Source organism: Archocentrus centrarchus, chromosome 9, assembly GCF_007364275.1.
Source record: "Archocentrus centrarchus isolate MPI-CPG fArcCen1 chromosome 9, fArcCen1, whole genome shotgun sequence".
NCBI lineage: Eukaryota > Metazoa > Chordata > Actinopteri > Cichliformes > Cichlidae > Archocentrus > Archocentrus centrarchus.
The window spans coordinates 7,161,902-7,189,529 of NC_044354.1; the positions used below are offsets into that span (position 1 = coordinate 7,161,902).

General features: G+C 45.1%; 2 protein-coding genes across 5 annotated transcripts in view; one reads left to right on the forward strand and one right to left on the reverse strand.

Moving 5' to 3' along the window:
* Window positions 1–27,628, forward strand: part of LOC115786246 (prostate stem cell antigen-like) — a 47,862-nt gene that overhangs the window by 6,125 nt on the left and 14,109 nt on the right. The window lies entirely within an intron of this gene.
* LOC115786245 (uncharacterized) lies at window positions 12,987–21,864 on the reverse strand. Of its 4 annotated transcripts, XM_030738312.1 has the most exons (8): window positions 21,705–21,860; window positions 20,855–20,888; window positions 19,422–19,498; window positions 18,163–18,268; window positions 17,071–18,054; window positions 16,237–16,389; window positions 15,355–15,447; window positions 12,988–14,073 (listed from the first exon to the last, which is right to left on the reverse strand). In XM_030738312.1, exons 5-8 carry the CDS (start codon window positions 18,052–18,054, stop codon window positions 13,753–13,755), a joined length of 1,551 nt encoding a protein of 516 aa, XP_030594172.1. In that variant the 5' UTR covers window positions 18,163–18,268; window positions 19,422–19,498; window positions 20,855–20,888; window positions 21,705–21,860; the 3' UTR covers window positions 12,988–13,752. The 4 variants fall into 4 exon arrangements, with proteins under 4 accessions (XP_030594169.1, XP_030594171.1, XP_030594170.1 ...); XM_030738309.1 differs by lacking the exon at window positions 18,163–18,268 and having other exon boundaries at window positions 12,987–14,073; window positions 21,705–21,864; XM_030738311.1 differs by lacking the exons at window positions 18,163–18,268; window positions 21,705–21,860 and adding an exon at window positions 21,384–21,684 and having other exon boundaries at window positions 12,987–14,073.

Genomic DNA, 27,628 nt, shown 5'->3' on the forward strand with positions numbered 1-27,628 from the left:
TTTGTAAAGCATTTTTAACACTGATTTTTGTGATATAAAAACAAATCTGATTAGGGGAGAGTGGGGTGAGTGCCAGTTTTTACTTAAAGTGACTTTAAAGCAAGACCATGATAGTAATGCTTCCAACTAAAAAATATATATATATATTTCAGAATGTGGTGCATCCCTGGGAACAATCACTTTGGATCTGAAATATGGTATTTAAGAAATACAGCTTTCTGAAAAAAAGTGGTCTTGTGGCACAACTTGCCCCCGGTGTGGGGTAAGTTGTGCATTTGGAGAGAATGCATTGGGGTAAATTGTGCCATTGATTATTGAAGTAAAACAGAATATTTTGATCTCAGAAACTGTAATGCTTTATAAAAGCTAGACAAATACAATACAAAATTACTTATTTAAGGTTTATTTAAAGTTATTTTACAACATCAAAGGCTACTTTTCTACAAGCCTATTGCACCACATGAGCACATCAAAGGTCAGTTTTCTTAAACAAGGTCTAGTGCTTTATGAACACATCAGAACAAAGTTGAGTTCAAAATGAAAAAATGAAGAAAAAAATCCATCACCTGCGCATCCATCATTGCACTGTTGTAGTAGGTTTTCATTGAGTAATAGACTGTTTTGTCCAAAGGTTGAAAGCTGTGTGTGATGGCAGGGTGAGCATAACACCATTTTCTTTAGCAGTTGTCACTGCCTTCAGGGAGATGTGAGATTCATGGTTGTCCACAATGAGCAGAACTGGGTAATTGGTGGAGCAGTTGGTTGAACCCCTGCCTGTCTTCCACTTATAATTCTGTGGCATGATGATCTATTTCTATTTTTGGTCTAAAATGAAGAATGTCACATAGTTTTAGTGATTAAAAAAAATAAAACAGTGTACAATTACAATAAATAATAGTGGGGGTGAGTTATGCCACTGGCACAACTTAACCCAGGCCCTCTGGCACAAATCACCCCAACCCGAATTTTTTGGAAAAAAATGCATCATCCAGCATTTTTTAGCTAACATAATGCTAGCTGTATAGACTTATAGCGTAGCATACCGAAGCAGTAAAACATTTGTAGAATGTTTTCAAACTTGTCTATAACTGTTCAGACACAACAATCAAAAAACCTTGATCATAGAAATTTGACTTTTTAGGGCAAAAAACATTTTTTTGAAGTTATATGTGCTTACTTCTCATGCAATGAGGCTCTCATCTTTACAGGATGAGTAAAATGACTGACTCTTCAAAAATGTGTGGTCACATGACAAATTTCTTTTATGGTTCCCTAGAAACAGGGGGCGGCACAACTTCCCCACTGGCACAAACCGCCCCACTTTCCCCTACTGTAATTCATATTATTATGAGATGTCTTATGAGTAAGGTTAACTAAGTTCTGGGGCTGATCTGGCTAGGACAGCAACAGGAAAACAAAGGCAAAAATGGGGAAAGTGAGCTATGATTGTCTTAGAGATGAAGTGAAACCAGTGATGGAGCCGCCGAGTATGAAGGGAGAACCAGCCTACCAGTTTATAGAGGTCACAGTGATGAGTGTGGAAAGGTGCATTAGTGGCAAAGCAGATGGCTCAGTGATGAAGAGTGTACAGCTGGGGTCTCCAAACTTGCGGCCTGTGGGCCGCATCCGGCCCCGCCCACTTCCGGTCCGCAAATTGATGTCAAATTGGGCCTTTAAGTTACTTTTTTGACATTTCGCCTTCCCCTCCAATAAAGAGGCCAAGCATTCTCTTGATAAGAGAATGCTTGGCAGCATGAGTGAAGGAGGCTTTATTGCAGAAGAGGAAACCTAATCTGGCTTTGAATTTTGTCTGAAGATTGTTGATGTGTGTGGTGAAGGACAGAGATGAATCCAGCCAGATTCCTAGGTATTTGTAAGATTTAAAGTACTCCTAATCTTGGAGGAATTGGAGGCCTCATTTTTTTGACCAAAGATGAAGCATGTGGTCTTACTGGTGTTAAGGCGGAGATAAAGGTTGTGAAAGGACTGCTCTACAGAGGTGAGGCTGAATTGAAGTGTAGATGCTGTAAAATGTAGTGAAGGTCCATTTGAGTGACGGATAGTGGCAGCATCATGCTATGGTGGTGTTTTTCAGCTGCAGGGACAGGATGACTGGTTGCAACTGAAGGAAAGATGAATGCAGCCAAGTACAGAGATATCCTGGAAGAAAACCTCTTCCAGAGTGCTCAGCAACTCGGACTAGGCCAAAGGTTGACCTTCCAACAAGACAATGACCCGAAGCACATAGCTAAAATAACAAAGGAATGACTTCGGAACAACTCTGTGACCATTTTTTACTGGCCCAGCCAGAGCCCTGACCTAAATCCAATGGAGCATGTCTGGAGAGACCTGAAAATGACTGTCCACCAACGTTCACCATCCAACCTGACAGAGGATCCCCAAATTCAGGTGTGGAAAACTTGCTGCATCATTCCCAAGAAGATTCATGGCTGTACTAGCTCAAAAGGGTGCTTCTACTCAATACTAAACAAAGGGTCTGAATACTTATGACCATGTGATATTTCAGTTTTTCTTTTTTAATAAATTTGCAAAGCAAAGCAGAGCGCTTTGTCACACTCACTGGTGGTCTTTTAGCAGAGCAGCCAGAGCGTATACATGCAATAAAGCAGTGATCACTCATTTGGCTGAAAACTCCAGATTTAAAGTTAGGTGGGGTGTTAGTTAAAATGAGCTCTATCAGTGTGGAGGATGAGGGAGATTTGAGGTTGGGTCTGGTAGGCTCAGTTATAATTTGGGAGAGGTTTAGAGCATCAAATTGCTGCTGAACTATGGGGGGTTGATCATGTCCCAATTTAGATCACGCAATAGAACAAATTCAGAGGCAATAAATGGTGCTGGGAGTTCACTAAGGGTGGTTAGTGAAGGAGCTGGGGCAGAGGGTGTTCTGTAGCAGACAGCAACAGTGAGAAAGCAGCTTGTTGAGAGTTTAAGCGTTACCACCAGTAACTCAAATTGCTTAGGGACTGACTTAGAAAGAGCAACAGTGCAATGCAGATGGTTTTTGACATACATAGCTACACCACCTCCCCTGGAGGCTCTATCCTGAAGAAATACATTGTAGCCTGGTATCAAGATATCATGGTCAGTGTTAGTTTTCTTAAGCCAGGATTCAGAAATGGATAAGACATCGGGGTTAGAAGTATGTACCAATGCTTTTAAATTATCAAAGTGCCTAGAATTTAACAGACTATGGATGTTTACATGTAAAAAAAACCCAAAGATTTATGATCACAGAAATCACTAAATAGCAACATTACCAGAGATGAGTAGCATGAGTATGATTAATATGTGCCAATTTCAAAACAGAAAAAACTAACAAACAAACAAAAAAAAAAAAACATGTTTTATAAATTAGTTTATGAGAGTTTTTTCTTCACTTCTTACAGGTTATTATGTGTTAATGAAGTACTTCCAAAACACTGCACAATGTATCTGTGATCTTCTTGCTGTCAAGGGAACCAGTGTAACTGTCATGTCCTGGGCTGTTTGCCCAGCGTTTTGTGTTAATAGTTTATTTCCTGAGTTTGTCTTCCCTGTATGTTTGTCATGTTCCCAGTGTTGTGACTCGTCTGCGTGTTCCTTGGTTGTTCACTTCCTGTTTTATTCTTGCCAGTGTGTTTTCCTTGTGCTTTGTGTTTAGCTTTGCTTCCCTGGTGTAATTAGTTTCATTTGCCTCACCTGTTGTTCCCTGCTGTTTCCTCTTGCCCTGATTACCCATTGTGTATTTAAGCCCTCAGTTTTCATGTGTTCCTTGTCGCGTCGTTGATGTTTTGTGCCCGCTTGTTCCTGTGTTCCCTGTGCCTGCCCTTCGTCTCCCTGTGCCTCCCTTCCAAGGTTTTTGTATTTTGTGTTTCCCCGGTGAAATAAATCCCCTTTTAAGTTATGTTTGCTTCTGGAGTCCTTCATGTTGGTCCTTCCTCGTCTGTTTCCTCCCCGGCCATGACAGAACGATGCGACCATACTAAAGACCTGGCTAGCTCCGGCTACTTCAACGGCACTCGTCTGGCGCTGGGGGGCCCAGCATTTCAGAACAGTGCCCGTCAGCGTCCGTCATCTGCGGCTCCGCTCACTGGCTTCCCCCTTCCACTGCAGTCGCGGCGGCCACGGAGGAGGGGGAGTTCCCGGCAGCATCGGTGGGGGGCCCCCCCAGACCCGAGCGGTATAACGCCGCGGATATTGTCACCGCGTCATGCGCAAACTACCGTCTCTGTGAGTAAGACTGACTCCAGTATCACAACCGTTTGGGATAAGGGGCTTTCTCACACCACCAGCTGCCAGCCAGATCTCTCTTGGCTACCCGCCGATGTAGAGATAATCGATTCTCCCCTGATGGTGGACATTTTGGAGGCAGAAACTCATGCATCTCGGCCCAACAGAACAAAACAACCCACTAACAAGGACAAACGTTCACAGGACCCCGCTGCTTTTCCCCTCCCTGAGGTGGCAAAGCAGACCATCATTCGGTGGGTGGACTCGTTGGTCTTTGAGCTGCTGTCTGACCCATGCGAGATTGAGCAAAAAGCTATCACAGCCAAACTGCAAGGGCTAGTGTGTGACCATCCTTGGCTGCTGGACTCTCTGCATGGGCTCGTGAAAGACTTTGTCATCACCACCCTTCATCCACAGCCAGCGCCACAGACCTCAGCTGTAGCTCCAGCCTTCTCATCTCCCCAGTCAGCTGTAGCGCCAGCTCCTCCTCAGTCGCAGTGTTCCCAGTCAGCTGTAGCGCCAGCTCCTCCTCAGTCGCAGTGTTCCCAGTCAGCTGTAGCGCCAGCTCCTCCTCAGTCGCAGTGTTCCCAGTCAGCTGTAGCTCCAGCTCCTCCTCAGTCGCAGTGTTCCCAGTCAGCTGTAGCTCCAGCTCCTCCTCAGTCGCAGTGTTCCCAGTCAGCTGTAGCTCCAGCTCCTCCTCAGTCGCAGTGTTCCCAGTCAGCTGTAGCTCCAGCTCCTCCTCAGTCGCAGTGTTCCCAGTCAGCTGTAGCTCCAGCTCCTCCTCAGTCGCAGTGTTCCCAGTCAGCTGTAGCTCCAGCTCCTCCTCAGTCGCAGTGTTCCCAGTCAGCTGTAGCTCCAGCTCCTCCTCAGTCGCAGTCTCAGACCCCTCAGTTAGCTCCCGCTCCCTCTGCTCACCCTGCTCCCGCTCCCTTGGCTCCAGCTCCCCCTGCACCCGTACCTGTTCCGCGGGTGGGGGCAGCCACGGACGGGCTGACCTCTGCACCCGTACCTGTTCCGCGGGTGGGGGCAGCCACGGACGGGCTGACCTCTGCACCCGTACCTGTTCCGCGGGTGGGGGCAGCCACGGACGGGCTGACCTCTGCACCCGTACCTGTTCCGCGGGTGGGGGCAACCAGGTCCAAGCCTTCGCATCGGTTTTCAGCGTTAGCGGCAGCAGCAGGGTCTCAGTCAGCCTCTGTGGCTCTCCCTTGCCCTCGGTCAGCTTTAGCCCCAGCCTCAGCTCACTCCCAGCCCTCTCAGTCAGCTCTCCTTAGCTCTCAGCCGGTGTCCACGCAGTCTGCTGTCTCTAGCTCTCGGTCGGTGTCCACGCAGTCTGCTGGCTCTAGCTCTCGGTCGGTGTCCACGCAGTCTGCTGTCTCTAGCTCTCGGTCGGTGTCCACGCAGTCTGCTGTCTCTAGCTCTCGGTCGGTGTCCACGCAGTCTGCTGTCTCTAGCTCTCTGTCGGTGTCCACGCAGTCTGCTGTCTCTAGCTCTCGGTCGGTGTCCACGCAGTCTGCTGTCTCTAGCTCTCGGTCGGTGTCCACGCAGTCAGCTCTCCCTGGCTCTCGGTCAGTTTCCACGCAGTCAGCTCTCCCTGGCTCTCGGTCAGTTTCCACGCAGTCAGCTCTCCCTGGCTCTCAGTCAGTTTCCACGCAGTCAGCTCTCCCTGGCTCTCAGTCAGTTTCCACGCAGTCAGCTCTCCCTCGCCCTCAGTCAGCTCTAGCTCCAGTCGCTCTCCCTCGTCCTCAGTCAGCTCTAGCTCCAGTCGCTCCCCCTCGCCCTCGGTCAGCTCTAGCTCCAGTCGCTCTTCCTTGGACCCCAGTGTCAGCAGTTTCAGTGCCCTCTCAGTCAGTTCCCTCAGCTCCTGCCCTCTCTAGCTCGCAGCCTGCTCCCACGCAGTCTGCCCTCTCTAGCTCGCAGTCTGCTCTTTCTGTCTCCCGGCCTGCTTCCACGCAGCCAGTCGTCTCCCGGCCTGCTTCCACGCAGCCAGTCGTCTCCCGGCCTGCTTCCACGCAGCCAGTCGTCTCCCGGCCTGCTTCCACGCAGCCAGTCGTCTCCCGGCCTGCTTCCACGCAGCCAGTCGTCTCCCGGCCTGCTTCCACGCAGCCAGTCGTCTCCCGGCCTGCTTCCACGCAGCCAGTCGTCTCCCGGCCTGCTTCCACGCAGCCAGTCGTCTCCCGGCCTGCTTCCACGCAGCCAGTCGTCTCCCGGCCTGCTTCCACGCAGCCAGTCGTCTCCCGGCCTGCTTCCACGCAGCCAGCTTCCCCAGTGTCAGCTCCCACGCACTCAGCTTCCCCAGTGTCAGCTCCCACGCACTCAGCTTCCCCAGTGTCAGCTCCCACGCACTCAGCTTCCCCAGTGTCAGCTCCCACGCACTCAGCTTCCCCAGTGTCAGCTCCCACGCACTCAGCTTCCCCAGTGTCAGCTCCCACGCACTCAGCTTCCCCAGTGTCAGCTCCCACGCACTCAGCTTCCCCAGTGTCAGCTCCCACGCACTCAGCTTCCCCAGTGTCAGCTCCCACGCACTCAGCTTCCCCAGGGTCAGCTCCCACGCACTCAGCTTCCCCAGGGTCAGCTCCCACGCACTCAGCTTCCCCAGGGTCAGCTCCCACGCACTCAGCTTCCCCAGGGTCAGCTCCCACGCACTCAGCTTCCCCAGGGTCAGCTCCCACGCACTCAGCTTCCCCAGGGTCAGCTCCCACGCACTCAGCTTCCCCAGGGTCAGCTCCCACGCACTCAGCTTCCCCAGGGTCAGCTCCCACGCACTCAGCTTCCCCAGGGTCAGCTCCCACGCACTCAGCTTCCCCAGTGTCAGCTCCCACGCACTCAGCTTCCCCAGTGTCAGCTCCCACGCACTCAGCTTCCCCAGTGTCAGCTCCCACGCACTCAGCTTCCCCAGTGTCAGCTCCCACGCACTCAGCTTCCCCAGTGTCAGCTCCCACGCACTCAGCTTCCCCAGTGTCAGCTCCCACGCACTCATCTTCTTTGTCTCAGCCCCGGTCTCTCCCGTCGACTGCTGTTGAGTCTCTGGCCTCTGAGTCAGAGTCCCAGTTAACTCCCATGTCGCCATCATCCTCACCATCAGACTCACCCGCACTATGCCTTGCAAAGCAGCCCCAGCCTGCGCATCCAGTGTTCGAGCATCTGGAGAGTCCTGCTCAGTCCGAGCCGCCAGAGTCCTCAGAGTGTTCCGCTCAGTCCGAGCCGCCAGGGGGTCCCGCTCAGTCCGAGCCGCCAGGGGGTCCCGCTCAGTCCGAGCCTCCGGAGTCTTCGGAGTGTTCCGCTCAGTCCGAGCCGCCAGGGGGTCCCGCTCGGTTCGGACCTTCCGAGTTTCCTGTGTCCTGTGTCCCGGGCATGTTGCGGCTCTGGTGAGTCGTCGTCGTCGTCGTCGCCGCCGCCGCTGGGAGCGCGGTCGGCCTCCAGTGTCTTCTCCTCGTCTCCGCCGCCGCCGCTGGGAGCGCGGTTGGCCTCCAGTGTCTTCTCCTCGTGTCCGCCGCCGCCGCTGGGAGCACGGTCGGCCTCCGGTGCCTGCTCCCCGTCGCCGCCGCCGCTGGGAGCGCGGTCGGCCTCCGGTGCCTGCTCCCCGTCGCCGCCGCCGCTGGGAGCGCGGTCGGCCTCCGGTGACTCCTCCTCGTCGTCGCCGCCGCCGCTGGGAGCGCGGTCGGCCTCCGGTGACTCCTCCTCGTCGTCGCCGCCGCCGCTGGGAGCGCGGTCGGCCTCCGGTGACTCCTCCTCGTCCTCGTCCTCGTCGCCGTCGCCGCTGGGAGCGCGGTCGGCCTCCCTCGTTGGGACTTTGCTTTGTGGCCCCTTGGCCTCTGCGGCCTCCTGAACTGTGTTTTTTGTTTTGGATTTCCCACTGACTCCCCTGAACTGTGGACTGTTTTTTCCCCTGCTGTTTTGTTTTGTTCTAGCTCCGGAGCTGTTCCTTGTTTTTGACCCTGTATTGAACATTGGAACTCCCCGGCCTTGTGCCGCCGCTTTTGTTTGATCCTGTTTTTACTTCTCCTCCCCGTGTTTTGTTCTTGTTTGGACTGTGTTGCCTCTGCTCTGCTTCCTTGTGTTTTGGTTTCGTTCCGGGGCCTTCTTCCGGTTTGCTCCCTGCCTGGTTTTTTGTTTTTGTTTCGGGCCCTCCTTCCTGGTCCCCCGCCTCCTGCCCTGGTCTGGTTTTGTTTCTGGTTTTGGCCGTCGGGAGCCGGCCTTTGAGGGGGGGGGTACTGTCATGTCCTGGGCTGTTTGCCCAGCGTTTTGTGTTAATAGTTTATTTCCTGAGTTTGTCTTCCCTGTATGTTTGTCATGTTCCCAGTGTTGTGACTCGTCTGCGTGTTCCTTGGTTGTTCACTTCCTGTTTTATTCTTGCCAGTGTGTTTTCCTTGTGCTTTGTGTTTAGCTTTGCTTCCCCGGTGTAATTAGTTTCATTTGCCTCACCTGTTGTTCCCTGCTGTTTCCTCTTGCCCTGATTACCCATTGTGTATTTAAGCCCTCAGTTTTCATGTGTTCCTTGTCGCGTCATTGATGTTTTGTGCCCGCTTGTTCCTGTGTTCCCTGTGCCTGCCCTTCGTCTCCCTGTGCCTCCCTTCCAAGGTTTTTGTATTTTGTGTTTCCCCGGTGAAATAAATCCCCTTTTAAGTTATGTTTGCTTCTGGAGTCCTTCATGTTGGTCCTTCCTCGTCCGTTTCCTCCCCGGCCATGACAGTAACAGCGCTATTCCAGCTGGACCCAGTACCATCCTGCTGCTGGTGTCCTCAGCCATCCTCAAATTTTTTTTCTGAGGCTGTGGAATGATGTTTTTTCCATGCTGCATTTTTTTTCTGATTCTGTTTTGTACAACTAAGAAATATATAACTTAAGTGCCATCACATGAGATAAAATTGCATTTTGATTTTGTCATGGTCCTGGGCCAGTGGCCCAGTGTTTTGAGTTTCTGTCGTGTAGCTTTCTTTTGTTGTATTTTCAGGTTGTTTCTTATATATTGTTTGAGTATGCTGTTTAGTTTCCCTTGTTTTTTTTATGTATGTTCCTTTTGTCAAGTTTTCAGTGTTGGGTCTGCGTCTGCTATGTTTAGTCAGTTCCTGTTTTATTTTGACAGTCTCGTGTTCCCTGTGCTTCGTGTTTAGTTTTGCTTCCCCTTAGTCATTAGGTTCATTTGGTTCACCTGTTGTCCCCTGTTGTTTCCACTCTCCCTGATTTCCTTGTGTGTATTTAAGCCCTTAGTTTTTCTCTGTTCTTTGTTCCGTCGTCGTCATTGTTCTCCCCAGTGTTCCCCTCCTAGCTGTGTGTTTTGGTTTTTGCTTTCTCCTAGGCTTCTGTTTTGTTTTGCCCTGGTTGAGATTTCGGGATTTTGTATTTTTCGAGTTCCTGCAAATAAAACAAGTTTTAGTTTAAGTCTGCGTATGTCCTGCAATTGGGTCCTCTCCCTCCACACACAGCCCCTCACTGTGACAGATTTGTCATTCAAAGTAGTTTGGGCTTGTCCTATTCAAATACAGTGTTGCTTCTTTCGAAATATTTCCTAAAGCGAATAAAATGCAGACAGGAAATATTTTTGCATATTGTTTTTCAGTTGCTTTGACTTCAGTTGGGAAGATGCCTGAATCTTTTATTTCGTGTGACTACAGCCAAAAGAGCAATAAGAGCAAGGGGTTTTAACTTTGTTGCAAGTTTATGTTTAAACAAAAGGGAATAAATGTGTTTCCTTTATAAGGAACTCAACATGGGGAAGTCACCACCAAAACATGTCCTAAACATCAGAGATTCAGATAACAATTTTTAGCTGTATGTGTGTAATCTTAATTATGGTGGAAGTATTTTGAGGAAAAAGTAACTTTTGGCTATTTTACATGAAGGGGAACATTGTTGCTCCTTCTTCTTCTTTGCACATTTATCACTCTTAAATCTTTCAGATTAAATAAAGTATATTAGACAAAGATTTTTTTTATTATTTTTTTTTTTTATATATATAAGGAAAAAAAGCTATCCAAACCCGGCAGCAAGAACTGTAAGAATGCATTTGGAACACCTGGGAATGAGTCTCAGCATTGCTGTTGAGATTTTTTTTTTATTCAGCTCCATTGCAGGATTTTCAAGCATGAATGTCTTGTTTAGGATCATGAGAAAGCATCTCAATCAGTGCATTTTGTGCTGCCACCGCTTATTCTAAGGTGAGTTATATCAAGAACTCTGACTTTGAGACTTTAACACATGTACAACAATTCTGCACATGTGCTGGCTACAAGTCACAGAATGTGAAGTAATTTCTGAGAGATCTTCCTTGCCATTGAATCTGTCATTCAAGGTTGTTTGGGATCTGTCCCATTCAAATACTGTATCATTTGAATGCATACTTTTCCTAAATGGATTAGAGTAGGTCAGGCAGGTTGTTTGAGGCAGACATTTCCATGAGGTTTCCTGGGTTGAAGGAGGAGATCAATTCTTGGACAAGTCATGCCTACCCATCCTGTGGTCTGTCATGGTTGACAACATGAACTCCTCCTTAGAAACTGGCTCGGTACCGTTGGGTTGTGATTTTAGGGTCCCCATGCTCCTTTTGGCCAAAAAATTCAAACTCAATTAAAAACCAAAATTTCCCAAAAATCACTGGGAGGAGCAGGCTCCAGTTCAGGCTATTTATTAGACATCTTGGTTACACAAAACACAGACAGTAACAAAATTAAGACTAGAATACACACACACACACACACACACACAGAGGGAGAACGATGAAAGAAGAAGAGAAAAGGGGAGAAACAAAGAGATGGAGAAAGATGCAGAGACAGGAAGAGAATAATAAGAACAAGAGGACAGGAAGAGGAAGAGCAAAGTTAAGATAGACACAGAGCGAGTGCATCATTTTATAACCTTAGAGATAGTAACTGCCTTTGACCCCTGTCAATTTACATAAAGTCTCAACCCCCTGAAACTTGAACCCCAACCAATCACCCTTTGAGGCTCTGCTAACTTTGGTCCCACGTGTACTAAACAAACACGTCACCACAGTACCCAATGGTTTACACAGCTCTGGCAGATGTCACAATGATGGATTTTCTCCCAGTTAAAACCTCTGCTATGAAACCACCTCTTAGACAATCCCCACTTAGTTAAAATTTATCCACTCACTAATTTATGTTATACAAACACAGGTGGGTCTGCAGAACTTAATTTCCAGGGGGCCCACTTGTCAAATCTAAAATTCAACATGAAGTGACAATGACATGTGAACCAAAGATATTCCTGAACCCCACCAAAGCCTTAAGCATACATGAGAAATGGATATAGATTATTTATAATCTAAAGCATGCAGTGTTCATTAATCCAGTGTGTGTGACCAATATATTTTAATATAAGATGTAAAAATACTAACAGTAAATATCAATATCAAATTATTAAAAATTCCCAACAGTACCCACAGATCTTTAAAAAAAAAAAACTGCTGCATGCTCCATTCTCAAAACAACTTTTTTGGACGCTGAGAACCTCAGCAATTACTGCCCAGTTTTAAAAACTCCATTCGTCAGTAAAATCACTCACTCCTGCCCTGTATTCTCCATCACTCAGTTTTCTAATATACCCCAGCTGTCACGGCTGGTGCAGGCAAGGCAGGGAGGACCTCAGTGCAGGAAACGGTGAGAGCAGATTTTGTGCATAGATTTTATTGTCATTACTTTTACACAAAGAACTCAAAACATCAAACTCGAAACTTGAAAAGAAAACACAGCAGACGTCAACCTAGACATAAAACTGACAGGCCATAAAGCTTCTGTGTGCCCCATACGCAAAGCTAAAGTCACCGGGGCTTGCTATGCACCTCGACTAGAGATGGAGCCCACCGGGGAACAGAGATCGGGACGGCAGCACTATAAAACTGTAACTGTCAATGGTCAGCAAGTAGCTGCTTTGTTGGACTCTGGTAGCTTCATGTCCTTAGTCAAGCAAAGTCTGGTACCAGTGAGCAGTGTAGACTATGGTAGACAAGAGGCCATCTTGTGTGTTCATGGTGATAAGCATGTGTACCCCAAAGCTGAGTTAACAGTGACTATTGATGAACAACCCTACATTTTGTCAGTTGGCATAGTTCAGAACTTGCCAGTAGATGTCATCCTGCACTCTTAACCCAAATTAGTTGAGTTTACTAGAAAATCGCGTGGAAACTCGTTGCCTTAAACCATTCTAGTTTTTACACAAAGATGAAACTAAATATGTTTAGTAGTCTTTACTAAAATTGATTACCTCATATAAATTTCTTCCCATTTATGTGAGCTAATCAATTTTAGTAAATACTACTAAACATGTTTGATACATTGTACTAAGGTTCTAAGTTAACACAACTAAACATGTTTAGTAGTCTTAACTAAAATTGATTACCTCATATAAATTTCTTCCTATTTATGTGAGCTAATCAATTTTAGTAAATACTACTGAACATGTTTGATACATTGCACTAAGGTTCTAAGTTAACACAACTAAACATGTTTAGTTTCATCTTTGTGTAAAAACTAGAATGGTTTAAGGCAACGAGTTTCCACGCGATTTTCTAGTAAACTCAACTAATTTGGATTAAGAGTGAAAATTACTTTTAAGCTAAACTGTAAAGCAAATAAGCAATTTAACATTTAAAGCTATTTATATTTTGTTAATATAATTAATAACATTTCCTCTTACCCTCTTCCTATTACCCTTTTTATGTTCAAGTTGTATTGAATGTAACACTAAATTGTAAAGAGAATAAATCAAATACATTTCAACATTCCAATATTTTATTTTTTGCAGAATACTTACGCAAAAGACAATTTTAACTGTAGTTTGTCATGTTTTTCAGAAGTATAAAAAAGTATCAAAACAGTAGCCATTCAAAAAAAAGTTTGCCATACAAAAGGCAAGTAAAAATAGGCATATGTGCTTGAACTCAATTCTAACATGTTTAGAGAAGGAATACAAATGCAGCAGCATTCAACAAAAATATTTGCATCCTTTTGAAAAAACTGGACACCTTAAAATAGGACACAATCTCCAACTTGGAAAATGAACAGATCAACTATGTTTAAGGGAAGATTTTGCATGTTTTATGTAAATGTACAGTCTGTGTTGTTAGTAAATGTAATCAACTGAAGCAATAAATTCCTGTGCTGCTATTGACTGAAAAAACCTGTAAAATAAGCAGTAATGTTGCTGTTGAGGAAGAATTACATTATTTTGAATTTACTGCTTCAAATGACTACATTTACCATCAACACAAACTGGACGTTTACATGAAAAGTGCTGAATTTTCCTTTAACTGTATCAACTAAATATTACTATGGAGCCCTGAGCATACACTTCTAAATCCTGTTTTTTAGAGTACAAGTGGCTGGACACTGATGTCTCTTATAACACTGTAAGCTGAACATTACAAACTTTCTTAAGAAATAAAAGTTGTGGCAGTACTGCTGCACTGAACTGCATTAGATAAGAGCAACTTTATCAACTCCATCTGCATTGAGTATATTTTCAACCCCCTGACTGTTCACTGACAACACACAAGACATTTCGTTACATCGCAAGCTGGTTTTTCAATGTTTGTAACTTTGGTTTTAGTTCAACGTGGCCCAGCTCAAGAAATACCTGTTGGATGAACTGGAACGTGAACTTCATAGAAATGGGGTAACTGAGATGCATTGCATATGCAAGTCCAAAGAGAAGACACATAGCTTTTGGCAGGTCTTGAATGTTGTCCATCACCACTTCTCCCTCAATGACAATTTTTAGTGAGGCTGGACTGAGATGCAGGGAGGATGAGGGCACAGCACCTTCAGGTTCAACAAGGAGGATCCCAATGTCAATGTTGCGGAAAGAGTCATCATCATCTGAGTCCTTTATAAATGACAAGAGCACAACAGTGATATTTCAGTGACCATCAATAATTGATAAAAAAAAATAACTTCCACAATCAAATTGAAATTTCTGTCATATCTGTTTTATCATGCTATGCAGCCCTAGTTTCCTAGTGTAAATGTTGAATGAGTTGGAGCTCCACAAAAGAACATCTATCCAGCATCTTCATGTGCTAGTGCTAAGTGGAACAATACCTTATCCTTTGAATTGTTTAAAACTATGCTCACAAGTTTTCTTCAATCACTGGAACTGCCATCTGTTTTCCCACGCCTGTCTGTCTATGCCCAAATCCTGACATGAACCCAACACAGCATAGCATAAGATATAAATTAAGATATATATATAAAAAAAAAAAAAAAAAACTATCCCTTTAAAGTGGGTTGCATGAGGTGCTTACAGATGGTCAGCATACTTACCTACAGTAGATGGTGGTCAGCCTTTCCCCACTTTGGAGAAGCAGCAGGTGGATCAGTGTAGGTAGATAAGCAATGTACTGCTGCAACTTGTATTTTTAGATAAGTCAAAAAATTTATATCAGTTTTAGTGGACGCATACTATTTTCAGCATCTCAAACTGCTGTCCAACGGACCTATCTGACTAGAAAATTAAGTTACAGCACTCTCTTCATGCCAACCAAATGCCATAGGAAAAATTAGTAATTTTACCTCACAGAACACAAGAGTTGTTAGTCTAGCATGTCCTTGATCCTTAAATGTGTGCTACTGTGTGATTTTAGTGAATCCAAACCAATCAAATAATAACACAATCGAACAGACTGAGGCAGCAGTAGAAGAGCCGTTCCTCTGTTCAGCAAAGTAAACAGATTTTGTCTATGAAGTTTGGCAGGAGAAATCTATATACAACTTATATAAAAGTAATTTTATGTCAGAAGTCTGACTGACAGTAAGGTAATGCAGTGAAAATATTCTGTGTATAGTGTACATTTCACTGATCTAGATTTTTTAGGTGGCTAAAATAATGTTGTTATAAACACTGATCACAGCAGTATATTGCTTAGTTTCCTACACCAGTACCTCTGCTGCTTCTCCAAACCGGGGCCGTGTCAAATGGCACTTAATTCAAGTAATACACTGACTTTGGATAAATAGGTCATACAACACAGCTGCAAAACATTATTGCAAAGTAAATATTAAAGAATTTAAAGTATTTCAAAGACCCATGAGAACCGTGTATAAGAGTGAAAATTCAAGATTGAGTTGTTATTGTTCCTTTAGGTAGTCTTTAAGTAAAATTACTTACAAAGGCTGGTTTGTAGAAGTCTGTGGGGTTGTCACCAAGGATAACAGGAAGTCCTCTGAGCACCAGTGTTCGAATATCAGTTGGCTCTGCAGTCTTTTGGGCAGTAAAATGACAAAAATAAGCAAGTAACTAAGCACAATTGATTGTATCAAAAAATATAAAGTCCCCACATCTTCTTAAGCATCGTTATTACGAATGTACAATATATCGGCATTAACATCGGTATCAGCCAATATTAGTCATTTGTTAACATGTGAGTATTGGTCCGATAAACAAAACTGGGCCAATATTAACAACCCATATCTATTTCCATCTTCTTGTCATTTGATTCCGGACGGGCAGGGGAGGAGGTTGGTCATGTGGTATTTGTTTGGTCATGTGACAGCAATGCAGCGCAAGATTGTGAGGAGTTCATCTGAAGCAGAGAATCAATGTCAGCTGTGGGATTGTTTTGTTTTTTCCAAGGTGTCGAAAGGGTAGTGAAATATATATATTGTATACATTATCAGTTATCTGCCATAACAGCAATATTAATATCGGGTATCGATATCATCCCACATTTTAATATCAGTGCATCCCTAATGGTAATCAAGGACTTTTGAAGGCACATTCCCTAAAATTTAAGAAATACATGGCTCATGGTTAATTAACCCACTGAGACAGTAACACCCTTAACACTGAGAAGAACTAGCAGGTTTTACTGAAGTTCTCTGAAAGTTTAAGTGAAGTTCAGAAACTCAGCCTTGTTTTTCCATCCCTAAATTCAAAATCTTTTAATCATTTCAACAATCTATGTGAAGCATGAAAATAAATACAGTTGGACTTAAAGCCAAGTCATTACATGAGCTGTTGCACACAATGCAAGTGATTAATAGGACCAACCTTTGTTTGTTGGGAAAGCTGTGTCAACATTTGGCCAATGTTCCCTCTCTTGGATCGAAAAATCTCGATAAGACGAGGACTGTGCCGATCAATGCTCTCATAGAATTCCTGTTTGAGATTCTTGCCAACAATCCTGTTGAACTCCATGCATACCTGCAAAATACAGAAAATGCTCCAATATTACATCTTTACAGCTAATAACTGAAGGTGGAAGCACCAGAGTGAGGACAGCAATAAAAATTGCACAGGTGTGGACATGGTCAGCTGTAAAACACAAAGCCCCCTTCAACTCACTCACTTAACACTTTAAATTTGGGGATATTTCAGTTATTCTAGTCAAACTTCTTTAACAAAAACTTTGTACCGCACACAACACAGGAGTTGCTTTTCTACTGCCCTGATTGTTTGTAGTATTGTGTTACTTTTGTGTAGCAGACCATTGCTACATATAAACAGACTATTAATATTTTGTGTCAAATTATATATTTTTGTTGGCAAGTAACCTTTTAATAAGCAGGATAGCGTACCGTGAATAGGGAATTAATAGATGATAAACCTCTTCAGAATAATCTGAAATCAGAGTTCTGCATCAGGGTGTTGATTTCACAATAACGACCAACTCAATATACAATATTCCTTACCAAAAAAAGATAAAGGCAGCTGTAGATAGCAACTACCATGTCCTGCATGGTAAAATTACTTTTTTTTTTGCTGACAGTGGGAATGGCTAACAGATAAATATTTTTAGGTTTTATAAAGGCAGTTTCCTAAGAGAAACACAGACACATATTTAAAAAAAAAAGTTCTCATTATTTTATTCATGAATGAACTAACCTGATCTTCTGTGAAAAGAGCAGGCCAACGTTCCACCATCTCACATACGGCAGGTTCTGACTCCACCACCTCTTTTCTTCTCAATGCAAACGTCAGATCCATCTTCTCTTTTACAAGCTGTCCATTTGGTGTTCTCTTCTGCATTTCATTAACCAAGTCTTTGCGGGCACCCTCAAGGGCTACCTGATTAAATCCGTCTGGAAAGTTGGGTAAGAAGTTGATCTCGCCTTTCTTTGCCTTCTTGATGTTCTTGTTGGCTGGTTCTCCTTCAGTTGAATGCCCTCCTCGTTTCCCTGCATTTACTGCTACATCAAGGCACCCTGATCTTCTGCGCTTTGTTCTGTAATTAGCCATTTTAAATTTTAGACTATTTTTCCAGCCGCTACAGCGACTGGTTGAGCCTCGCTCCTGGAGAGAGGGGTGCTTGCTTATGAGGGCTTGTGCAACACTTTCGAACTGAGCATTATTTGGGTATGCTGTGTAACTATACATGCTCTCTGCCAATCTTTCAAGAATCTCATGTTTCAGCTCTTTTGTTACTTTCAGGTGCGTACCATCACGAAGAAACTGAAGATCTGCTTGCCTAAGTCTATATGCTACATCAACAGAAAAATCTGGGATATCAAAACAATCTGGCCACTGTTTCTGTCGCTCCTGCGAGGATGTAGAGAGGATCTCTGTATCTGCTACACTGGGTGTGCCACTCAAAATTTCTTCAGATGTTGAGACAGATACCAACTCAAGTAGAGGGATGACCTTGACTGTTGGTTTTTCAGGAAGATCTTCGATATCTGTCAGATTGCACACTTCATAATTGAATTCAGGATCTTGGTACTGGAGACTGAAGTTGAAATTAAGTCCCAGTGATTCTTTAAGCTTGCCTATCAAATCCTCCACTGTAGTAGGTCTTGTATTCAGAACAACCTTTCTTATATCTGTCTCTGTGAAAATTACTCTCAAGGTCATCTTCTGGTGTGCTGCCATCTTGGAAATAAAAAAAATAGCTTATTAGAAATATATACACAAAGACATAGATATTCAGTTTAACATATGGCTTATCAAAAAAGATACAAAATTACCAATTAGGCTTACATTTAGACTCTATCCAGAGCAATGCTAGTACTGACAACACTTGTGGTTTCTCAACACAGAATATAGCGAGTGAGTGTCACTGCTGAATTTTCTCCAAATCTGTATGCTGACAGAGGGAAAACATCATTCAGCTCTTTTAGTTCCACCACACACAAAGAGGGATTTGCGCTGCCACAGAGTTCAAATGATCTGAAATGTTCATGGTACCATGCCGTCATTGTATTGCACACAAACAAGATCTCTGTGTTTATTGCCACAATCTGCTTGATCTGTTTGAAATTTGGGAGGCCTGAACATGAACCGACAGAGAGTATCATATCAGCACAATATCTAATTCCATCTACAGAGACTGATGATGCAACCAGAACCTTTGTAAGCTGGGGTACTCTCTTGCAGAAAACTTGTTGGACATTCTCGGGGAAAGATGTGATCAGTGCTGTGGTAACTTTGTCCAGCTCAACTGAGGGCTTGAAAAACGAACTTGTGTCCAAACAGTAAGCCATCATTTTCTGATGCTTTACAGCCAGTGTAAGTGCCACATGTCTGAAGTTGTGTGCATTACGAATGACCCGCTTGAAGAATTTATGTTTTCCCTCGAAACGCATTGTCCAGACATCTGACAGTGGGCCAAATGCCTTAATCATCTCAGGATAATGCTCAATGAAGTGGTGTTTTGGACGCAATTTGAAATTTGGGAATGTAGTTTGCAACAGTTCTCTGTGTTCTGACACTTTGCAGTCAAAGAAATGTATAGACTCTTCAGTGTGCCTTGTTGCTACAGCCAATTCAACAATATCTTTAAGGAGCATCAGAACGTTCCAGGCATCGTCCCCTTCAGGCACTTTATGGCCAATGAGAAGTGGGAGCAACCTGATTAGAGCCCAGTTCTCATGGCCATTTCCACCTATGGTCCCTTTGGTAGAGAAGCCTTGGGCAATAGGCTGAGGCTGGTCAGTTTTGTCATGAAAAGCATATGCAAAAGATTTGATAGCATGGTTCAGTGTTTCTAATGTGAAATATTTCTTAGAAATCAGTTCTGAAATGCAGAGTGATAACTCAACAGGAACAACCCCTTCAAAAAGGTCGTGTAGGATGTCAGGGGGATAGCCACGAGCAACATGAAAGTGCTCCAGACTGTCAGTTAGTACACATCGTCCCTTTACACCATACTGTTTTGCCAAAGTGGGATCCTGCTGTACCTCCTGTACCTGTTTGTTGTGAATGTCTGCAGTTCGGGGTTCAAAAGAGCCCGAGCTTACCTCCTTGTCTTGGATCTCACTCCTCGTTGCCATGCAGAACCTGCAGAACTTGTCCACTCCAAAGCTCTCAAAGAATCCTGCAAAAGAATGAGCAGCCAAGTTATCAGCAGCCACATACAACACTGTGCCTTTGACACATGCTCCCAACTTCTCAACATATAGGCCATCTTGCTCCAAAGAAACCAGATCCTGGATCAGAGGATGAAGAAATTTAGCATAGCCATATTCTTTTACATCAGAGGCTTTACATAAAAGAGCAAGTTGAATGGACTGGAGTGTGGACCTATATTTTGATGGCACATTGGCAAGCACCCAATACACTGCACTCATTTTATGTTTCTTCTTAGATGTCCCTAATGGATTGGACACTTCAAAATCATCTGTGTAAAGTCCAACAGCGATTCTGAATTCCTCGCTGTTAAGGAGGCCATTTCCTTTACAGTACAAACCATCTCTGTATGTACTGTACTCATGTGGCACATGTTTTTGTACTGGAAGAGCTTTATCTAAAATGTCTGCCCTGTTCAACATTTTCTGTAACATGGCATTTATAGGAACATATACAGCACTAGATTTCTTTTCCCTGGCAATAAAGTACTCAACTGGCATAACCACATCAAAGTTTTTGTTTACATATGCTGCTCTCCTTTTAGAGGTTGATAAGGAGCCACCCTTGCCACAATACTTTAGTATGATATTGCTCTCTGAGGCAGCCCTGACTACCTGTTTCACAGTTGAATCATCTACATCTGTGTGTAGCTTCAAAATGTCCTTGACTGAATTGTGCAGCAGTGGTTGGGACAGTTCACTTAAATGTAGGAGCTGTTGTATAACTTCATCGATAGAACTTTGTGGAATGTGGAGGATGGTTTGCATCTTTAAAAAAAGAGCAGCTAGGTTGTGCTCCAACTGTTTCCCAAGATCATGATGCTCTTCATTGCTGGACTCTTCGCTGCCTTCTAAATCAACAGTGTTGTTTGGGGGCCCATGTTCCAATTCTGCCACTTCATTGGTTTCACTACCAGACACTATTTCTGGTTTGAACATCTTCCAATTGCCTGTTCTGTGCTGTTTACTTCTGTGTGCATTGAATGTGGAGTACACAGTAGTATGAAAGTTACACCCATTATATGGACAGTGGACTCTGTGATTAACTTTTAAATGTGTACTCCGCAAGTGAGTGATAAAAACTGCCTCTGTGCAAGCAGCAGAAAAATCACAGGACTGACAGTGAAAGGTCAGTGTTTCACACAGTTGTGCATCTTGGTCTTTCTGGTGAATTTTGGATAAGTGGACCCTAAGTGCACTGATGGACTTAAATGTGCATAAACACTCTTGGTGTAAGCAAGGAAATGGTACAGTTCTGGTGTAGCTTCCATGTTTTAGCCTGTAATGTTTTAAGAGGTAACCCCTTTTCTCTGATGTAAACTCACAGTATTTGCACTTCCACTGCATCTTCACACGGACCTGTAAGAACAAAAAATAATAAAAATTTTAGCACACTTGTCCACAACCATGTCATCAGTGATCAAGGAAATATGGTACTTTGAAATACTGTCTCCCTTTGAAATTTCTGTTCTCAGCCTGAAAATTTTGTTTTCCCATTTCACATTAGAGTTAAAATATTGCCAAATGAGTTAGGCTTACCCTTCTGTCTGCAGACAATTGACAGGTTTAATAACGTTTCTAACTTGTTGTCAGTTCTGTATTTTAAGAGTCTGGAGATCAGAGGTGGAGAAGAAGAACTGGCGATAACCTCAGCTTCAGCTCTTTAGTCATACAAGATTTCAACCTTTGTGTCCGACCATTACATTTCAGTACATACGAAACCGTATAGAAAAAAAACGTGGACTAGGTTAACACAAGCACATGCTGTTACGAACGATGTGAAACGCTAAGCTAACGATAGCATTTAGCTGTCTTGACACTACTGGAGCGGCTTTTTCGATTAAAAAAAATTACCCTCAGAGACAGGATACACTCGGCTTAAACTTGGTGTAATAAAGGTTTATTTCAGCAAAGTACATCTCTCCTAAAGTAACTGTCCGTTATAAACTGAGACTCGTCAGTATGCTAACACTAAGCCAATGCTAACATTCGCGCTCGCCACTCCACTCGCGATATTTAACTTCGATTCCAAAACCCCTCACTTTACCAAAGTGTCGATAATGGTGGCGGTAGGCTGTAACTATAATTTTCAGTTATATCTGCACATGGAACTCAGCTATCTTTTAAGCAAAGAAATAGCTAGAATTATTTAAAATAGTTATTCTTCACACTTACCAGTCAGGAGTCGTTGAACTTGCCACGGTGCATGTTGCAGCAGGACTGAGTTTGAATATGCCCCGCCCCTTCACTTCAAAAACATAATATCTTTAGTAATCTCTGCTTAACAAGTTCATTACACTCTATATTTGTGTAGAAAAGTACAGTTAACTAATTTGATTTAGTAATGGGACAACATTTTTACCAAACACGAAAGAATAAGTAATGATTACTAAAACGTTTAATTACAATTAATATCTGGGTTAAGAGTGTGGGAATGGACTTGCCTGTACTCCCAGACTTGCTGCGAGAACAGGAACGGCAAAAAGAAACTGATTTGGGGAAAGGGGAGAATGATGGAGTGACGGTCTCTGGTCCAGTGATGACTCGAGCCCAGACAAAAGCCTGTGGTCAGCCCCTTCCAGATCTTGACAGTAGTCTGTGTGAGGGTGGCACCAAGTGGCCAAGAAAGTCCCGTCGCCAACGCCGCTTTGAAAAGCAGCTATGGATGATGGGACCAGACAGGACAAGTTCCATGTGGGAGGTACCTAATAATATTGCAGTGTTACAAAGGGAGGATGATACGTTGAAAAACCTGTTTGCTAAGGTTAATGATGGGGGAGTGGGAGGTGTCCTGGGAAATGAAAGGTTCATTGTTGATAAAGATGTGTTGTATGCAGTTGACGGTGACCACCAACGCCTCGTGATCCCAACTAGCTGTAGAAACCTCATCATGCACGTAGCTCACACACTCCCCTGGGCCGGGCACCTTGGCCGGCAAAAAACCTACATGCAGGTTAGTTCACGTTTTTTTTGGCCATCTATGTACACAGACGTACAGAAATATTGTAGTACCTGTCCAACATGTCAGAAAACATGCCCTGCCCGTAAGTCAGACCGTGGCCTTCTGCAACCACTCCCCGTCATCTCCACTCCATTCCGTCGGATAGCTATGGACATTGTGGGACCTCTGGTGAAGAGCAGCCAGGGTCATCAGTACATCTTGGTGGTGTGTGACTATGCAACGCGCTTCCCCGAAGCTTTCCCACTATGGACCATCACTGCACCTAATGTTCTGCGTGCGCTGATACAGTTGTTCTCCAGGGTGGGAATACCGGATGAGATTCTCACAGACCAAGGAACAAACTTTACCTCCAAGTTGATGCAGCTCTTCCATAACCAACTAGGTATCTCGGCAATCAAGACGACACCTTACCACCCCCAGACAGATGGCTTGGTGGAAAGGTTCAACCAGACTCTGAAGAGGATGTTGCAGAAATTTGTAGCAGACACAGGGAAAGACTGGGATCGGTGGCTGCCCTTTCTGCTGTTTGCCTATAGAGAAGTTCCTCAAGCCTCCATTGGCTTCTCTCCTTTTGAGTTACTCTATGGCTGGGATGTACAGGGTCCTTTGGATCTGCTCCGGAGACGCTGGGAGACTCCGTCCCCCTTCTCCGCCAGTCAAGGAGTTGTGCAGTTTGTTCTCGAGATGAGGGATCGACTGGCGAAATACCTTGGGGAGGCTGAGGTTAACCTGCATGAGGCTCAGAAAAACCAGAAGACCTGGTATGACCAGCAGGCTCGACATCGTGAGTTGCAACCAGGCCAAAAGGTCCTGTTGCTACTCCCTTCGGCAAACAACAAACTGCTGGCGAAATGGCAAGGGCCATACACAGTTATCCGGAGGATGGGGCCAGTGACCTACGAGATCCATCACCCCGAAAAAAAGAAGCCGAAGCAGACCTATCACGTGAACCTGCTTAAAGAGTGGAAGGAGAGTCCAAGCCCGACTGTACGGGAAGCCTTACTAGTAAAGGAGGTGACCCTCAAGCCCGAAGTGGAGCCAGGGAGGGAAACACCCCAGCTACTCCCTGTGCTGGCACATCTGGCACCACAACAGGTGGCCCAGCTATTCCGGGTGTTCCAGGAGGTTCCCTCATTGTTCTCTGCCAACCCTGGCCGAACCACCCTCGTTGAACACGTCATACGCCTAAAAGATGGACGACCCATACGCCAACGTCCTTACCGGGTTCCACAACAGCTGGTGGGGAAGCTGCGACAGGAAGTGGAGAAGATGTTGGAGCTTGGGGTGATTGAGCCGTCCTGCTCGGAGTGGTGTAGTCCAGTGGTCATCATCTTCAAGAAGGATGGTTCCCTGCGCATCTGCATCGATTTCCGGAAACTCAATTCCATTTCCGAGTTTGACGCTTACCCCATGCCACGAATCGAGGATCTGTTGGAGAAGATTGGAGCTGCCCGGTACATCACCACCCTGGATTTGTGTAAAGGATACTGGCAGGTACCCCTGGAGAAGTCCTCTCGACCCTACACAGCCTTCCGAACACCTGCGGGACTGTTCCAGTTCACAGTGATGCCCTTTGGGCTACATGGGGCACCAGCTACCTTCCAGAGGCTGATGGACCGAGTATTGCAGGAGTGTGACCATTGCAGCGCCGCCTACCTGGATGATGTGGTGATCTTTAGCAACACCTGGGAAGAGCACCTGCAACACTTGACCGATGTCCTTGGAAGGATCCAAAAAGCAGGATTGACACTCAACCCCTCTAAATGTGAATGGGCACGTCAGGAGACACGCTACCCTGGCTACCAAATAGGACAAGGGGAGGTCCGACCCCAGGTGGACAAGATCGAGGCTATCCAGAAGTGCCCTCAGCCTCACACCAAGAAGGAGGTTCGATCCTTCCTAGGACTGGTCGGCTGGTACAGAAGATTTGTGCCACAGTTTGCAACCATTGCTGCTCCTCTTACCGCACTAACCAATAAAGACCAAAGAAACCCGGTAACCTGGACGGAGGAATGTGAAAAGGCCTTCTCCACCCTGAAAGCTTGCCTCTGCACTTCTCCAGTGCTGAAGAGCCCTGACTTCAGCAAGAAATTCCTGGTTCAAGTGGATGCCTCCGCGGTCGGCCTTTTAGCAGTGCTGTCTCAGGGAGACCCTGGAGAGGAGCATCCCGTTCTATACCTAAGCCGTAAGTTGCTACCACGGGGAAACCAGATACTCCACCGTAGAGAAGGAAGCCTTAGCTATCAAGTGGGCCCTGGAGAAGCTACGGTATTATTTGCTGGGACAAGAGTTTGACCTGGAGACTGATCACCGAGCACTCACATGGATCAATTCCATGAAGGATCACAACAGTCGCCTGACCCGGTGGTACCTTTCGCTGCAGCCTTTCCGCTTTACCATCCGACATCGGCCGGGGAAGTCTAATATGGTGGCCAATTACCTTTCCAGGTTGCCGCACCTCGTCAACCTCCGGGTGGAAGGGGATGATGTGACGGAGCGCCACCGTGGTCACTGATTATGGGCAGCGGACATGAAAGCATCTCCATCGGCAGTGGAAAACAGCGTTATCTTCATGGTAGACAGGTAAATCCGCAACCACCGCACAGCGCTGCCGAAAGCCGACAGTGAGTAGTTTTTTGGTTTTGTTTACTTACGGGTCCTCAGGATGGGGTGCGTAGTCTGCCGGGTGCCCGCTGTTGGGGGAGTCGGAAGCACAAGACGAGGCACAGTCCATTGGGGAAGAAGGAAAAAAAAAAAAGGAAAAATAACCAAACAAACAAAATAATGCAATTCACGTGACCCCAAATGTGTGCACAAACCTCCCATTTAACCACCGGAAGCGCTGTGCCTCGTCTTGCGCTTCCGACTCCCCTAACAGCGGGCACCCGGCAGACTACGCACCCCATCCTGAGGACCCGTAAGTAAACAAAACCAAAAAACTACTCACTGTCGGCTTTCGGCAGCGCTGTGCGGTGGTTGCGGATTTACCTGTCTACCATGAAGATAACGCTGTTTCCCACTGCCGATGGAGACGCTTTCATGTCCGCTGCCCATAATCAGTGACCACGGTGGCGCTCCGTCACAGGACCCAATCAAAGAACAGAGGAAAACTACATACACTAAATACACACAAGGAAATCAGGGACAGTGGGAAACAACAGGGAACAACAGGTGAAACAAATGAACCTAATAATACAGGCGAAGCAAACTGAACACAACATACAAGGAGCACGAGACTACCAAAATAAAACAGGAAGTGGAAGGAAGCAGCACAAAGCTCGTAAACAGTCCACAACAAAAAACACAGGGAACAAGGCAAAACAAAAAGCCAACCAGTCCATGGCACAAAGAAAACAGTTTGGGGGGGGGGGGTTCAATCACAGCGGTGGCGAAGAGGCGAGGCAGGAGGCCAACCACAATCCCAGCGGCAGCAGTGGCGAGGACGAAGACGAGCAGGAGGCCACCTGTGCTCCCAGCAGCAGCAGCAAGGAAGAGCAGGAGGCCGACCACGCTCCCTGTGGCAGCGGCGAAGACAAGCAGGAGGGACTGTAGTGCTAACTGAGGGGACCAAAACTAAAGAACTTGGGGGGGATCCAAAGGACTGAGGGGGCTAAAGGGGCCGAGGGCTCAACCACTCTGAAAACTAATAAAAACTAACTGAATAAAATTTAAAAAAAGTAAAAACTAACTAAAACTATACGATAATGTAAAATCCAAAACTATTATAACCCTGGTGCTGACAAAAGCTAAATGGCAGGCAGAGGGGACTGAGGGAGCTATCGTATTTTACCCCTCTGTCCCGCTGTCTTCCCGTATTATTATTTTCCCAGAAATTTCCCGTATTTTAACATAATTTTAAAAGGCGTTCTTGTGCTGCTCTGAATTCTTACACTAGCCTCGCGAGAACTGTCACCTGCAGTACCCCAGGTGGTAGTTCTCGCAAGGTTAATGCAGACAGCTGGAACATACCCGGAAAAACAACTGGACCTCAGCTGGGCTCAGTGTTGCCAACTTAATGGATTTTCAGATCCCCGTAGTGACTTTTTTTTCCAAAAAGCGACTAGCGACAAATTTAGCGACTTTTTCCGGTGATGTTGGCGAGTTTTGGAGATAGACCAGAAAACTGAAATCCTCCACCGTCGCCGTGTTTTGTGTACTGTACATAAAGCCTTCGTATTGCATCCCTTCATACGCTTTGACATCGCCCAGACCTCACTTCGACTCCACCCTCCAACCCCCTGGACCTCACTTAAACACTGAGCCTGCCTAACTGCTCCCATCCCCCGGACCTCGCTTCGGGCTTTAGATTCAGATTCAGATTCAACTTTGTCATTGCAGATTACCCATCCAAGAAGAAAACAAACAACAGAACAAACAGGGGAGCCAGGTGTCTGTGGTCATGCAGCCGTTATACAGGTGTTACCGTAGCAGGGAGGGAAAGAAAGAAAAGACAAATAGGTTAGGTAGGTTCCAAAAAATTCATCTTGTACTGTGCTCATTATGACAGGTATGGCGTGTGTGTGTTTTAAATTGTTATCACAAGTTACATCATTTATAGCTTCCTGGTTCAAGACATCAATGGCTGCTCTGTTACCACCGCACACACCCAAAGCAGATAGAATCACTCAAGAAGAGCACACCATGTTTATCTAGATAAAGCAAATACCTTAAACCACATTTTTAATCTCTCTCTCTGATCCCACTTATGTAAATATTTTGATTTCACTGGACCAGTGCTGAGTGAGAAAATCATGCAGCATGTGCATAAAGATGACTATTTGAGATATTTTTTTCTGCATGTCTAAGTGAAAACAATAAACATTACTTTGGGTGACAATAATGATTCCCACTTAGTGCCAGGGTTATAATAGTTTTGGATTTTACATTATCATTTAGTTTTAGTTCGTTTGTATGTTTTTCTCCAATTAAGTTAGTTTTAGTTAGTTTTCAGGGTGGTTTTGCTCGTTTTTATTAGTTTTTATTTCCCATAGTTACTATGAAGTGCTATATGTAAACCATAGTAATACCACAGCTACCATGAAGTGCTACGAATAAACCATAGTAGTGCTATGGGTAGGACCATAGTACGTGTAATCACCATGAGGTACCATGGTAAAACCAAGGTTACTGCATCAAA